The sequence below is a fragment of the Onychomys torridus genome, chromosome 16, assembly GCF_903995425.1.
Source record: "Onychomys torridus chromosome 16, mOncTor1.1, whole genome shotgun sequence".
NCBI classification, from domain to species: Eukaryota; Metazoa; Chordata; class Mammalia; order Rodentia; family Cricetidae; genus Onychomys; species Onychomys torridus.
In genome coordinates this window covers 26,903,522-26,920,064 of record NC_050458.1, presented here as the reverse complement: position 1 = coordinate 26,920,064, position 16,543 = coordinate 26,903,522, and the positions used below count along the sequence as shown (strand labels likewise).

The window sequence follows — 16,543 nt, the reverse complement described above, 5'->3', positions numbered from 1 at the left end:
TGCTGATCTCCTGAAAACCTGCTGAGTCTGGAATATGGTGATAGAAGAATCATAATCCTCCAGCAAAATGATCACCATTTAAGAAAGGAAAGCCTACTGCGGGTGGAGGTGGAAAGGGCAGAGAAGTATAGATTACCCAATAGGCTTCACAGAAAGGCTGATGCCAACAGCTGTTGGGGGTGAGGAGGGAATTCTCGAAAGTGGCAGCTTAGTGGCAGATGTTCCAAACAGTTGCCAAACTTATGTGTGCAAATTACTCCTGCATTCTTTTGGCAGGACTTTGGTGCCCCATCCTTATCTGTTGTCAGCATGTGGTAAGTGTTTGCACAGAGCCCTAGCACCAGGACAATCACCTGGCTCAGCATTGCCCTAATGTCGAAGAGCATGAAGATGTACACTTGGAGGTCCAGGACCTTGTGGCTCACAGCAATCATTCCTCAAATGCTTTGTCTGAAGTAGGACAGTAATAAAGAGCCCGAGGCCTCTAGGGTTTGCTCTAGACAGTAGAAAATATTGTGTCTTTGTCATCAGCTTCTTCTGCTTCTACCAGCAGGTGTGGAAGTAAACAGACTAGCAGTGAGGGAACTTCAATGTTTTTCCCAATGTCTCTGCCTTTCTAAAAGTGGGTATGTCAGATCTAATGAAACAGTCTGGATACTAGCTCCTTGGGAGGCTGAAGCAGGCAGATAGCAAAATCAAGGCTTGCCTGGGCAGGAAATATGGCTCAGTGGCAGAATGCACTCTTGGCATTCTCCAGTCTCCATGTTCAATCCCCAGTACTGATAAGTCACCAGTAAGTATATATAATAAGTGACTGATAAATTTAGGATCCTTGGCTTAGTCCAGAAAGAGGAGTTTCAAAACACAATGTAAGAGGAGAAAGTTTAAAAGGAGAAAAAGTTTTCTATAAATACACCAACATGTTTTTGTTTGTTTGTTTGTTTTTGTTTTGTTTTTTGGTTTCGAGACAGGTTTTCTCTGTGTAGCTTTGCACCTTTCCTGGAACTCACTCTGTAGACCAGGCTGGCCTCGAACTCACAGAGATCTGCCTGCCTCTGCCTCCGGAGTGCTGGCATTAAAGGCGTGCGCCACCACCTCCTGGCCCAACATGATTTTTAAACACATTCCATTTCTCTATTTTTGCAGCCAAAATGACTAAATCTCCTTGGATGAGTCCTTGGGGTAGAGGAACATAGAAACAGAAGAGAGTTACTATTGTGAAGGCCCACCTCCCAGTAAATAACACTAGGCTAGGATGTAATAGGGCTTTGCTTAGGGATGGAGAAGGAAATTTAAGAAGAGTAATAGCTGATACCATACTCACTCAAAAGGTATGCTGGAGTATGTTCCCCCTGATATATTTTTAAATATGGCATTAAAAACATTCTCATAATGGCATACTTCTGAAAATGGAAACAAAGATGAAAATTAAAAGATGGTGGGAAGCCAGGGCTGTGAACTACAGAACCTGCATGCACTGACCTTTAAAAGGCATCAGAAGTACAGGCAGGGTATCAGACCTCCCTTGGGTACTTATAGTGAGGATTTGAGTTTTTGTGTGTAGATGTTAAGAAAGAATGATCTTGCAGGAGGCAAAAGAGCCAAGAACTCCAAAAGGACCATGCCTCTTAGCCATCAAGGAAATTGGAACTGATTATTATCTCTTAGCCATAGACTTCTCTCTTTTCTTTTGATTTCCAGATAACGTCACCCAGTATTTTCTCACACAGTACAGTGATAAGAGACAGTCCAAATGTCCAGCTATGCCCTGCCAAGGCATGGAATCTCCCTGAGGATGTGCCTGTAAGAATGTCAGGTACTTGATGTTGAAAAGTGTGGCTCAAAAGAGGATTCTATTCTATTTAACACTAGGAGACTATGTGGTCTTCATGGCAGAAAACTAAATTGACTTGTTAATAATTCTGAAAAATGTTTGGAGCCTGAGAAACCAGCAGAGAAGGGAGGAAACTAGGGAGCATGAGGAAACATTGCATTCCTCTTGCCCAAAGTATGGACTCAACCCAGAACACAGCCAGTTAAGTAGGATGATGATGTGAGAATGCAGAAAATCACATATACTGAGACCTAGAAAGTTTCCCGTGGAGGAAGGTCTTGAGGGAATATGGGGAATAAGATCCTAGGTATTGTAGACAATTGGGTCTTCTGTTGACTGGGCTCATGGAGTAGACAAGAAACTTAATATTTGGGATCAGCACTGTTTCTCTTGACAATACATGGGTTCTCTGCCCCAAAGGGACTTCCACTAGAAGCTGGAGGATTGAGCCACTGGCTGGCCAGGTCGTGCAGAAGTGAGACTAAGGTGGCTGTGTTAACCTTCACTATCTTCATGGAACTTTAGGTCCATCAGAAGAACCACATTGGATTCACGCTGGTGTTGACTCACTTTACTGGATAATGGGGATGTCAAGACCATCTCTTCCAAAGGGGCTTTATCAGGCTTAAGTGAGTAACTACATATATTTGATGGATGGATGGCCTAATTTAGACTTCCCCTCCTGCTTTAGTTATTAATATTGTGGTGGTGGCTATTGTCATAGTTACCTAACTGAACTATTGGAATATAAGCCAGACAAAGAAATTATTGTTTATCTGAATATCATCTGTGGTGGGAAAAGAGAGAACATAGAAAGGGAAATGTTGATTGATAAATAGAAGGCATGGGTTGCAGGCTCAGGCCCAGATTTCACAGCTAGAACAAAACATCAATAATCAAAGTTGGATGAAATTATCAAAGTCCTCCTTTTTGTATACACACAAACACACACACACACACACACACACACAGAGACAGAGACAGAGACAGAGACAGAGACAGAGACAGAGACATACAATTTTAAGGCCTTGACAGCATCTCCCTATGTAGTTCTAGTTGGTTGATCAGAATTTTACTATGTCAGGCCTCCAACCCACAGAGACCCACCCACCTCTGCCTTCTGAGTGCTGAAAAATGGTACTTTTGAAGTAAGCCAAATAGTTCTCCAAGGTTATAGTTGTGAAAAGAATCCTGCTCCCTTGAAAACCCCAAAATAAGGCATCATTCTTTGCTGACAGTTTCTCACACAGAGAGAAGACATTCCAAGGTGTGTCCTAACACTACAGAAACTGGTGCTAGTATCTGTGATCCGAGAGACCCTTAATTAACATCAGGCCCATTCTTGTCTTCTGACTGGCTCCAGCTTCCTCTGCCCTCTAGACAGCTGATGTACAATGAACTGGGTTCTCTATATGTTCAACTTCTAATATAACAGCTGGGAATGTGACCTGGGAGAGGAATAGTCTCTCCAGACACCTTCAAGGAGCAGGTTCAAGTGGACCCTAAGCCAGGTACTGGTGTTCTTACAGGGACCTAGGAGAGGAATAGTCTCTACAGATACCTTCAACTAGCAGAATCAAGTGGACCCTAAACCAGGTACTAGTGTTCTCATAGGAGGAGAGAAATTTAGACACAGAGAAGAAAAGGCATACCAACGACAGACTGAGATAACAAAGCGATGCATGTGCAAGCTAAGTACCATCAAGGATTCCAACATCCCCCAGGCCCTAAGAAAAGGCAAGGACAAATCAGGACCTTCCCAACTGCTTAATTTCATATTTAGGACCTCTAGAACTCTGAGGAATACCTTTCTGTTGTCTTAAGCTCCTGATGTGTGCTAACTGGTACAGCACCCTCAGCAAGGTAATGCTATTAATTAGTACTAGTCCCATTGTGTGTGCCTACCTCAAATTAGTGATGGATCCTTTGCCCACTGACTACCTATTTCTTGGAATCTTTGGGAAGGGACAGAAAGAGGCATCAGTGTGTCCTAACTTGAGCCCTGTGAAGTACCCTAGCTGTTCTGTATACCACAGGGAAGAGCAGGCAGGAATCCTCATAGAATAATGTAGAGGAATTTGATTTTTGATTTACCTCTCCTTTTGGGTGAGGTCATGTGGCATATGCTTGCACATCTAACAAAAAACCCTAACAATCACTCATTTTCCCTTACCATTTTATCCACACCTTTTCTGAAAGTATCAAGATTTTTTTTTTTGCAGCCTCACCAGAAAGAGGGAAAGTAAATTAACCTTGTTAAAAGTTTCCCAACTTGTTTCTCTTGTACTGAAGGTAAGAACTGAGACTCAGGACAAACTGATGCACAGTGACAGAGAATTCATGTTGATGCATGTTTATCAGTCTAAGTCTGCATCCTTTACACAGCAAGTTCTCTATGTAAACTGGGAAGAGAAATGGACAATGTGCTGTAACATAAATTGCTAAATGGTTTTATTAAAAACAAACAAACCAGGAGCCAGATACTGGGGTGAAAGCCAAAAGATCAGAAGGACAAAATAAGCCAGCCACAAGTTCTTACCTCTAAGAAATTCCCAGCCCAAGAAAGCTACTTCCTGTATACTCATGCCTTATATACTTTTTCTGTGCCCTGACATCTTACTTCCTCTTTCTACACAGCTCTATCACATTCTGTCTCTCTGTACAGATCTCCAGACCTCTATGGTTAACTAATGGTGGGATTAAAGGTATGGGTTCCCATGCCTGCCTCTGTTTCCAGTGTGGTCTTCAACTCAAAGAGAACCAGATGAATCTCTGCCTCCAGAAGGCTAGGATTAAAGGCATGTGCTACCACTGCCTGACCTCTATGTTTAGTATAGTGACTGGCATTTTCCTTTGATCCTGAGGCAAGCTTTATTTGTTAGAACACAAATAAAATATCACCATATGCAAAAAATGTGTTTATCATTTTCTTTGAATTCCAATTTTGATAGTTTCTCTATGGGTGTTCTAGGCAATGTTGTGGTCCCCATGAGATAAGGGTATATTTTAACTCTAGTATGGTGTGTATCGTTTTGATAACTCTAGAAAATGGACAGGAGGATCTGAGGAGAGATATTAGAAACCAGAGAGGAAGAAATGAACAGTTTTAAAATAAGAGAAAGGACAAAAATAATCAGAAAGAAACATCTCAAATGCAGGGGCTTCAGCCCCATCTCGAGGCACTAGGTTAGAACACCAGGGAAACTGAGCACAGCTTAGAAACCCACTACAATGGATGTGAGTCAGCCAACTCCTGTCTCAGCTGTGCAGTAGATATCATCACTTGGAAGAAACATACAGATTTAACAAAAGATTTCTGGAAGGTAGGGAGTACAGGAGGAAGCCTTCATCAGTTGTTCCCATGTTTGGTTGGTCACAGTTTCTAAAGGCTGTAAGGATGTCCTTCTTGTCCTGATTTTTCAGTTGAAGGCTACCGAAGTAGGAAATCATGGCCAGCTAGGAGACACACAGTCCATCAGTTTCTTTCTAGAGGAGGTTTTATAGAGAACCATAAGAGCCCACTGACAAGTAGTAGGCCTTCCATGAGTTCCTTCTCAAGTTCTTAGCTCCACTCTGCCCCCTAGTGAAGTCTACAGAGCAGCAAGGACTGCCAGCCTCTCTGGAACCTTCCAAAGGAATAAAGGAGGATTCATTCTCTGGGTGAGAGTGGCCACCTGGCTGGTGAACTAGAACACCCAATGAAAGTAGCATCTCAGTTCTGGCTCATCCTCATGCTTGGCTCTAATCAGGACTGGATTCTTTGTAGCCAACATGCAGGGCAAGGCTTCATTCCTTATTATGCTGTTGACCCTCTTTCCTGGTGCCAAGCCACTAGGGAAGTACCCTATGAAAGACCAGGGAAACCACGGGCTCTCTTGAGGAAACATGTTCCAGGAGCAGTGGCCTGTGAAGCTTGTAGTCAATGGACACAAACTAATGATGAGAAGTATTGACAAAAAACACAACAAATATTTTATGTTTGTGACCCAACACATACACACACACACACACACACACACGAAATCACACATACAAACATGAATGGATACTTACAAAAAGACAAAATTTTCAAAATTAATGTTTATTTTATTCATTTTAATTCACTAGACTCTCAGCCTTTGTTGATTTCATAGAGCCTGGTGTGTGAACAGTTTGAGAGATTGTGGAAGTCAAACTCCCAGGTCATCTATAGTACAGAATTCTGTCTTTGATAGAAAGGCAGTGGGAATTGGGAGAGCGACAGGAAATGCAGACAACCTTTCCTGGGTTTCCAAAGGGAAAGAAATTCCCATTCAAAGAGCCCTGAGATTGTGAGGAGGAAAGCACAGGATGACTGTGGTACCCAAACACTTTCACAATAGTTCAAGTGATGGAGGACAATTTCTGCATAAAACAACAACAACAACAACAAAAAAAAAACAGCTGTATGTATTCCTGGGTTTTTGGTTTTTTTGTTCTTTTTTAGATAGTGTCTAGCTCCCTGTTCAACCCAGGCTGGACTAGAATAAAGCACTCTTTCACATTAATAAAATACGGTCTTTTATTGAGTCTAAAATATTGTTTGGTTGTGTTTTATAATGTGAAGAAGAGAAGGCTTTACTGTTATTATCAGTTTGGCTTGATACTTATGCATTATTATTGATTGGCATTAATGCTGAATCCTCCTTGTCCCCATGCCAAGCAGCTGTCTCTCTGACCCTACCTTCCAGGAAGGTCACACCAAGTGCAAGGTCAGCCCTGCATTTAATTTGCCACTGCAGGTGCTCCCTACAGACACTCCAGCTGGACTGAGGAACCAACCATGTCTCTGCTGGCAGCCGTGCTGCTGCTCTGGGGTGAGACATCCTGGGGCTGAGATTGTCTAGGGCAGGTGTGGTACAAACAGAAACTCACAGAATCTCTCTCTACAGGTTTCACTCTGGACCCAGCAACTGCTGAAGTCTTTGGTAAGTTAAGAGATAGGGGGGTTGGGGATTTTGCTCAGTGGTAAAGCGCTTGCCTAGCAAGCACAAGGCCCTGGGTTCGATCCTCAGTTCTGGCAAAAAAAATAATAATAGCCTTAAAAAGAGAGAGAGAGAGGGCCTGGGAACCATGGGCTAACAGCAGAAAGCTAACACTGGCTCTTTTCCACTCCAGATCCTACCGCTGAAGCTTTCCTATGGGCAGACGCTCAGTCCCTGCAGGAACCCTGGGCAAACCTGACACTGACATGTCAGGCTGCGTTCCCTACCAAGGACTTCCAGCTGATCTTGAATGGATGGCGCCAGCATAGAGTCCACCTCAATAAACATGCCATGTCACACCAGTTCCCACTGGGAGCAATCACAAGTGAAAACAAGGGAGTCTACCGCTGCCGCTGCGGCGTGGAGCCCCTAACTCTTACAGTGACAGAACTGAACAAGTGGACAATGCTAAGCAATCTTGTAGAGGTCACAGGGACAGGTAAGCAGGGCCATTATGGGGTCAGGAAGGTAGTGGAGAGAAGTAGATGGATGAGCTTCCATCCATGCCACCTGGTGTCTCCTAGTCTCACGTTGCTCATCTGTCAAGTGGGAATGCTGTCCCCAGAGGCTTAGAAATAACGAGTCTCATAGAATGCTGGGGACAGGCTTGGCACACAGTAGTGTTCTGCACCCGCTTTCTTGCTCTTAACCCCATCGCACACCCCCTGCTGCCCCTACCTCCCTTAAATTTTCTGAGTCTGGAGTCCATATTCTCACTTTCTCTGGAGTAAGACTTAAGCATTCACCAACCCTGCCCTCCCCATCCACAGAGCCCTTGCCTGCACCCTCGCTTTTGGCTGACCCAGTGTCCTGGATCACACCTCACGTGGCCACATACCTACTGTGCCACTCTGCAATGAGGGGTGTAACTTTCCTACTGAGCAAGGAGGAAGATGATAATTTCCTGAGGGTGAGGAAAGCCCAAGACAATGTAGTAGCCAGGTTTGTAGTCCGACATCCTGGTAACTACCGCTGCAGCTACCGAACTCACGCAGAAGGCACCCCCTCTGAGCCCAGTGAGACTGTGACCATCACAAAGTATGGTGAGTGCTGAACCCCAACAATGAAAAACTGGAGTAAGACTGGGTGCATGGTGTCCAGAGAAAAACTGGCTGTCCATGAACTGTCACTGGAGGACAGAAGTTTTGGGGGCTGGACAAAGGGCAGTTCTCAGTGGGACCCTACAAAGCAGGGAATCCTGGACTCCTGCCTCAGTGTTTGTCCCTGCCTTGCAGTTAAACCACCTAAGCCCTTGATGGCTTTCTTGGGAACTTATCAAAGGATCCAGGACCCCAGCTCAAATGCGGTCCTTGCCTGCAAGGCTCCTCGGAATGTGTTTGAATTCCAACTCAGGCAAGATGAGAAGATCCTAAACATTCGTGAGGTTAGACCCCTCCGAGAAGTCTCCCTGTACTACCTGAACTTGACAGAGATGAGTAACCAAAGACCTTTAACCTGCCGCTACCGCCTACACAGAATGTTGCATACTTGGTCTGAAGACAGTGAACCCAAAGAGCTAATGTGGAGTGATGGTGAGCTTTACCGTTGGGCTGCAAACAAGAGTGGGCTAGAAGGTCAAAGATGGTGACTATAAGCAAGCAGCATGGGGACCCCAAAGCAAAACCTCCAAATCTTAACATATCACTTTACTCAGCCTCACTTTCCCTAGCTTTAAATAGGACAATTAATACAGCAACCTTGAACCTACAGAGAACTGGGTCACCAAAGAAGTCTGGCACAGACTTTAATAGGCCTCCACATGTCAGGGTATCTTAGCAGGGATGAGAAGTGGGGATTGCTGCCTGCTCAGAGATTGGCAAGGCTAGGATGTTGAGGTGGTGGCACAATGTTAAGAAGTGTCGTCTTTTGTGCCCTAGAGAAGCAGGCAAGAGAGATGGCAGGGAGGTCACTTTAAGCAGAAGGCTAAACTAGAGCATAGGCTGGACCACCCTTGGGTCCCTTGCCATGCCTTCAGGCTGGGTCAGTGTGTCTGATCCTCCACAGAGACACAACCCGCACCAGTGCTCACTGCAGAGCCATCGAGTCATGACCTTGAACCTGGCTCCACCTTGCATCTTCGATGTACTGCACCCAAGGCCGGCCTCCGTTTTGGCCTACTACGTCAAGGTGACACAGATTACCCCGTGATCAAGATACTGAATCCATCTGGGACTGAAGCTGTCTTTGAGCTGCACAATATCTCAACAATAGACTCTGGCAACTACAGTTGTGTCTACATGGAACAGGAACCGCCCTTCTCAGGATCTGCTCCCAGTGAGGTGTTGGAGCTGCTTGTGAATGGTGAGCTGAGCATGGCCATAAGGGTGGAAGGTCCAATGTGTTACTAACTTAGGGACCAGAGTTCCTGTGCTGTGATCCTTCAAAGGGTCATCATTTCCAGGTTATGCCTTAATCAGGTGTTAGACTTTGAGAAACTTAATGTGGCCTTTCCCAGGTGAGGCATGAAACCCTGGTTTGTTTTCTATGTTCTCAGGTAGAAGGCATCTTGTAGAACCATGTTCAAATGTGTGAGGATCCAATTTTTTCATGGTCAAATATACCCTCCTGTGCCTCAGTTTCTCTATGACGTATTTTTGCCAAGTCCACTCATACCATTGACTGCCCTGAGCTGATATGTAGTTTTACAGACTCTAGAGTCCCTGGGTCTTATTAGTCCTTCAGTTTCCTCGTTAAGGTCTCAGTGGGTCAGAGTTCACCCACAAAAGACTACACAAAGGCTTCAGTCATACTTAGGTTTTGACCACAGTCCTTTGAAGTATGCTTCTGCTACAAGAACTTCTCTGAAAGGTCTCTTCAACATTCCAATGCTTTGGGCATCCCACGACATCCTGGGACAGACCAGGACCTGGTAGATCTCATAGACATTGTGATTTGGGGGTATAAACACCTAGAGGAGATGAAGATTTCACAGGAGCAGTGTTTATGGCATAAGGAAGGAGAGGGAGCAGCCTGGCTCAGAGTGGACAGTGCAAAGGAAGTAGCTAGAGCAGACCCACCAGAGGGCCTGGCAGAAGTTGCAATAACCTCATTGCCATCCTCCCTCACAGGGCCACCACCCAAGCCAAAGCTTGAAGCTCTGTGGAAAGGCATTGTTCCCTTGGGCCGTGAAGCCAACTTTCGCTGCCATGGCCATGTGGGCATGGTCAACATAGAGCTGCTGCGTGAGGGCTTTCACACACCCATGTGGATGAATCAAGCAATAAAAAGCACCACAGCTGACTTGAAGCTGCCCTTCGTGGGTCCCCAACATTCAGGCAACTACAGCTGCCGCTATACAGCCATGTCGCCCTTCAAATTTGAGTCCGACTTCAGCAACCCTGTGGAGCTTATAGTAGAAAGTAAGGCTTCCAGGGCTCTGTTAGGGTTTTCCCTCTTGATATTACCAGGACTGTACACTGCTTAAGTGCTTAATCAAGTGTAGTGTGCAATACCCTGTGCCAATTTGCAGAGTTTTTATGCATTCATCTTTTTTGTCTAGAAATCTGATATGGCTGCAGACACAAGAAAAAATGGTGTCCTTGGAAAAGGTTGAAGACAGGCAGAGCTCCCAATTCTTCCCAATGTAAGATGCCTCTCCTTCACTCCCCCTGGACTCAATAAACATTAAAGAAATGTTTGTTTGAAGTCTGTCGTCCACCCATGTTTCCAGAGTGGCTGCAAATGAGGTGGGGGGGGGGGGGCAGTGGGGAGATGTTCTTCCAAGCCCGAGACCCTGTGTCCTAAAGAGGGTAGGTTAAGGGTTAGATCCTGAGAAGATGAGAGTGAAGGCCTGGGCCTGTTACCACATTTCTCAAAATCCCTTTCTTCTGCCCTCTTTTCTACCTTCCTCTTAGCTCCCATTCATTTCTTCCTGCTTCCAGTGCTTGTGTACATGCATCTTGGAGCTCTGGCATTGTCTGTATAGCATGGGCGGGTCTCTTCCTGCCCTAGCAGTAGGTTAGAAAATGCAACATTAAAGAGTTTTGGCTAGTTTTTATCTTTATTTTTATTTTTTACAAATACGCGCTGATGGATGGCATCAGAGTGTGTCCAAATCAATGCTTTATCCCAAGTGACTCAACTAGAACAAATCAAAACAAAAAAATATCTTCAGCACTGAACCAATGTTTTGTTCCCTTCAAGCCTCAGTGGAGCCTGAGACTGAAGCCTGAAGTGATGATCCCTGAAGCAGAAGCAAGGGCCCCCAGTTCAAAACTACCCTGCCTCCCTGACGTCAATCCCACAATCCCCTGTGCTTCTGGTCCCCAGGATAGCTCAGAAATACTCCATGCCTCCCTGTGACCACCATTCCTTTAGTGTCTTTGCTCAGGGGGCCTTCCTTCTCCCTTCACCTCTCACATGCATGCTAAATACTGACTCATGCTTCAAAGCTGAAGGGTTGATTCATTATTGTTTTTCCAACAAGTTCGTATTGGAAGTTCAGCCTAATCCAGAGGCCAATTTGGTTAGAGGAGATCCCAAAGATGAACAACACTTGGTCTCTGTTCTTAAACAATATACAGTCTAAGGCAGGACAATGTTTTAGTGAGTAAAAGCTCTTACTGCACAATAAGACAACCTCAGGCGATACCTGGAGTCCATAATAAAATAAGAAGGATGTGGTGGCATGCATCTGTAATCCCAGTGTTACTACAGTGAGATGGAGGGAGACAGGAGAATAGAGCACCACCAGGCTTGGAGGACTGAGTGACTGAAGGAAGAGACATCCTGCCTGGACATGGGAGAATGAAAGAACCAACTCCCCAAAGTCATCTTCTGACCTGCATGGACACAATCATGCAACAAACCACACTCACATATACATATCTAATAATAAATAAATTGTTTAGTCACATGCAGTAAGATTCACTCATAGCAAGAGATGCAGTGCAAAAATTCTAAGGAGCTCACATTGCTGGTTCATAGACCTCCATCTTAAAGTCCTTGAGAATGTTATAATAGGTCACTTAGGCTCTTTGGAGATGTTGGCCCCTGACATAGCTGGAGATGTGAAGGAGAAGACAGGAATTATAGGAGACAGCAACCATTTCTCCTAATAGCATTATTCCCAATTTAGAGATGAGTAGACAATAAATGAGTGTCCAAAATGGTGAGTTAACAAACAGCAGAGTGGTTTTTGGTCCCAGTCCATATCAGTCTAAGGCTTGTCTCTTAATCATTAACTCAGCCTGGCTTTAACTTGCCTTGGGAATCTAGGCACAAAGGATTCCAGGGATGACCTTTTCATTTCTGTCTTGAGACAGATCTTACTATATTATATCCCAAACCAGCTCTGTATTCCTGGTCTTCCTTATCCGCCCCCCCACCTCAGCATCCAAATCACTGGGATTACAGTCATGTGCTACTGTGCTCAGTCCTGCTTTGAAGACTTAACAACCAGAAGAAACAGAGCAGGAGAGGCATGAGCTGTTCTACAAAGGTACAAACCCTAAGCACAGAGAAGGTTTATGTTGGAAGAAGGTTAGTGTGAGGCTGGGAACACACTCAGACTTCATAGGCTCTACCTTAAAGCAGGTGTGCCATGTTGTCCATGGAGAGCATGTGTGTGATATGAGAGGAGAATCAGTGATTTGAAAGGGAAAAAAAAATGAGATGATTTCTGAATCTTTTGCTCAATAGAGGAGTGTTCTCTTACAATATAATGTGGGTCTTCACTTTTCTATACAATGGCTACTACAACTTGTTCTACGTTATGGGGCAGTGATAAAGGTCAAACTGAGTAATAACAAGTGAGAGAATACCAAACCCATTTCCTGGGACACCACAGAGGCTGAATTCTCATGAACTTCTTCCATGTCTTGCAAAGATTTCCCACCATGCCAAGGAGGTGGATCTGGGCCCATTCATTTCTTTTACCACAGAACAGACAAGAGTTTGAGACCACTCTCCATATGGTAGGAGAGATCTTGGCAACAATCCTGTCAGGGAGTGGCTTGAGATCGATCCCCAGGGCACTGAACAGGACTTGTTAGAGACAAAAAGAAGAAAAGGGTCCATTCTAAGAACAAGCAAGGGAACAAGGAAGCACCCATCTCCTGAAGAAAAGAACAGGTAATTGTATCATTAATAATACTTATCATAGTCCCAGTGCTTTCTCAAGCCAATTAATTCTGTTCCAAATCCTGGAAAACAAATGACCAGTATGTCAGAAAAGAGCTCTATTTCTGAACCAGGGATGAGGAGAAGCTTGTCCTCCACAAGGTCTGATGAAGAGAATACCTCTGTCACTGCTTCCTAGGACCATGATATTCTGGGCAGGAAAAGTCCTGATGGGTATTTAGCCCTTTATTTATCAAGTCTGTCTTCAAATAAGTACAGTTACCCAAGGAAATAACAACACAAGGAATCCCACTTTGCCATTTTCATTCTTACATTGTGTCCCAAGAGACAGCACCAGGAAGTCATAGGGTTTGTTCAGCCAGTGTGATAGTTAAAATCAGTTTTATCTCTTTTCCTGGAACTTAGGATTAAGCCCTTGTACCACAACAAGACTTGTAGTTAGCTCTTAACTCCATGGTCCTCTACTTGGTGTGTTTTGCCAACTAACATCTGGGGATGCTAATAAAACACATCATTTCTTTGCCTATATAGCAGAGTATTGTCAACTATGGAAAATTAGAAGAGACTAACAAAGTCACAGAATAAAGGGAAATACAATTCGCAAAACCAGACAAGTGAACATGGTTTCTGGAAGAACCACATTGAAATGTTTGATCTTAGGAATCATCAACCATATATTTATTTTTGTTGCTACTTCATAACTGTAATTTTGCTAATGAGCCATGTCCAGTTCCAAGAACATCAGAAATATGTGTTTTCAGATGTTTCTGACCCACAGGTTGACAACTGCTGGTTTAGAAAGATGGTAAGATTCAGCAACACAAATGAAATAGTAGGTACAGTAAAATTCCAGCCTCTAGTCGTGACATGACCACTTCTGGCTTGAAATAAAAGCTGATATGATCACAGACAAGATAATCTCAAAAGATCAAGTGATCAGGCCTATTAATGTTCTGCTGTAGGGCAGAGGACAGGGCTCATCAGCTCCTCACCAGAGATTCCAGCCACCATTCTCCTGTTTGCAATATGCATGGGCAGTTCAAGACTTAGAGACAATGGGATGTTGACAGAGTGGAGACTCAAGTGAGATTGCACCTTTGGTGACTTGTCACCAATACCATCAGGGGAATCTCAATGACACAGCTCTCATTAAGTCACACGTGTACCTATAAGTCCACACGCCAGTTCTCATTCCAATAATGCCACACTTTCATCGATTCAGGAGCTAGACTGGATGGAGACATGCCTGAGATCTATTTGTGTCCAATCTGAAGGAAGTGGGCATTTCTACACAACTTCCCTGGAAAAGTCACATAATTGTGTAGACAATTTCTAAATGGTCATATTAAATAAAATCATGGAGCCAGAAATTGGGTTTAAAGCCTGAGAGAGATCAAAGGAATAGGAAGAGCCACAGGTAACCTCACCTCACCTACTCTGCAGCTTCCAAAAGCAACTTTCTTCCTGTCTACCCAAGCCTATATGCCTTGCTGTTCTGCCATCTGATTTGCTCTCTGTCTAGCTATATCACTCCTCTTCCTGTCCAGCTCTGTCACTTCCTGTCTGTCTGTACAGACCTCCAAATCTCCATGGTTAACTAGGGTTGGAAATTAAGCTATGTGTCACCACACCTGGCTCTGTTTCCAGTGTGGCCTTGAACTCACAGAGACCCAGACAGATCTCTGCCTGCCAAGTGATAGGATTAAAGGCTTGTGCTACTGTTGCCTGACTTCTTGTTTACTTATAATGGCTAGCCTTTTCCTCTGATCTCCAGGCAAGCGTTATTTCTTGAAGTACAAATAAAATATCACCACATTTCAGCACAAATAAAATATCACCACAACTGGTGTTCAAGTACAGACAAGATGCACAGTGAGTGAATAAATAATAAATGAAAATGCTCTAAGCCCAGAACAAATCAACCTGGGGAGTGAGTTTCTTCCTCTATACCCCTCTGACCATTAGATCCAGAGCATGGCTGCACCTAAGAAACTGAATGCTCTAATATTTTATTTAGTATTAGAAGACAATAAACACATATTTGTTAAGCAAGTAAATCACAAAAGCAATCAAAAGTGTAATCAATCACACAATCACTTGATGATGTTGACAATTCCATCTTATTGTTAAACAGTTTTCCAGTAATACAGCACAAAAGGAAAGCATTGCATTTTCCTTAAAAAAACAAAAAAAAACAAAAAAAAACCCTCTAGTGTAACAGTAAATAATTAGACGTTAATTATCTCTGACTGGAAGAAAAATGTAACTCAGTTATCCCAGGAGACCTCCATTATGAACAGGGAAAACAATGTGTCACAGATTCTAACCTATTTATAACTTGGGCCCACAAATGATCTGTTGCTAAAAAAGAAAAAAATTCATTAATCTCCCAACTCAAGAAGCAATGTTATATTTTGAATAAAAACAAAAACAAAATTAAAGTGGGAAATGAATCAGATATGCAATAATTAGGTTGAAAGGGCCAGAATTTGCTGCCTAACTCTCCCTGCAACTCCAGGCTCATCCATCAAAGTAAAGTGCATCAGATGACATGGGGATTTTCCATTCCCTTTTCTGACTGAATTAGCCAGTTGATCTGAATGGTAATTTGACAGGTCACTGGAAGGGAAAACTTAGGTGATAGGATTATAAGAGGTGAGAGAAAACACTTAATAAAGTTTGGTGGTGCCCCTGCTCTGTGCCTATAATCCCTTACCTTATGTTGTAGCTCTTCATTCATTCCTTTCTCTCTCACCTTGTGTTATAGCTCCTCATTCATTCCATTCTCCCTCACCTTGTATTGTAGCTCTTCATTCATTCCATTCTTACTTTTCTCTCTGGGAGATCTTAGGAGGCTCTAGTTTCTCTTACTAGAATCTCAGAAGGATCATGTGCATTTTCTAATCTATTTTTTACAGATTTAAAAATCTGAGACAATAGCTGATTTGCTTTTATTAGTACATCACAATCAACTGAAGCTCCAGGACCAAGCTCCTAGGCATGTGTTCCCAGCCCTGTACCACACTGCTCAACAATGGCAGAAGTACAGGTAGAGAGCTGCAAAGCAGTTCCTTGATGAAATCAGACTTGATCTCCAGAACTCTTTCTGGGTGGGAGACCTCCTGTATAATCATGATGCAGAGGCCCAGGTCTTCCCTCCCCAGGCTCCACATTCTGCATGCTGTTCAGACAATCCTCTTCCAATCCTACATCCTCCTAGACTCCTGTTGGGGTATGCAGGCTTTACTCTGCTTTCTCTTGCTGGTATTTTCTCCCTTCCTTACTTTGGCACATCCTGATAAGAAATTCTTCTAGAATAGCTAAGTAACTGGTTCAGTGCTACTACAGGTGGAATAAACCCTTCAGTTGTGTTTATGTACCTAAAATAGCTCCCTTTACTAGTATGAATGGAGCTCTGTGAAAGGGCTGCAGGTGAGCACAGGGATGGCAAAGAGAAATAAAACATCCTAGATGTTTCCACTCTATGACAAGCAGGAGGAAGCAGACAAACAAATGCCCAGTGGTGACAGTTTTTTATAGAAAAAGTAAGAGATGACATTACCAAATAATGTATATTATTGTATGTTCTAGTGCACACACTTGAATATTTTGATAATGAAAATGA

General features: G+C 43.6%; 1 protein-coding gene across 1 annotated transcript in view; it reads left to right on the top strand.

The window, feature by feature from the left end:
- The first annotated feature begins 6,635 nt into the window (after nt 1-6,635).
- A1bg (alpha-1-B glycoprotein) overlaps nt 6,636-16,543 on the top strand; it is a 104,677-nt gene continuing 94,769 nt past the window's right edge. The window contains exons 1-6 of the mRNA XM_036208379.1: nt 6,636-6,684; nt 6,971-7,276; nt 7,608-7,880; nt 8,073-8,369; nt 8,842-9,138; nt 9,906-10,196. Of these exons, the coding sequence (XP_036064272.1) occupies nt 6,636-6,684; nt 6,971-7,276; nt 7,608-7,880; nt 8,073-8,369; nt 8,842-9,138; nt 9,906-10,196 (1,513 nt within the window). The remainder of the gene's footprint in view (nt 6,685-6,970; nt 7,277-7,607; nt 7,881-8,072; nt 8,370-8,841; nt 9,139-9,905; nt 10,197-16,543) is intronic.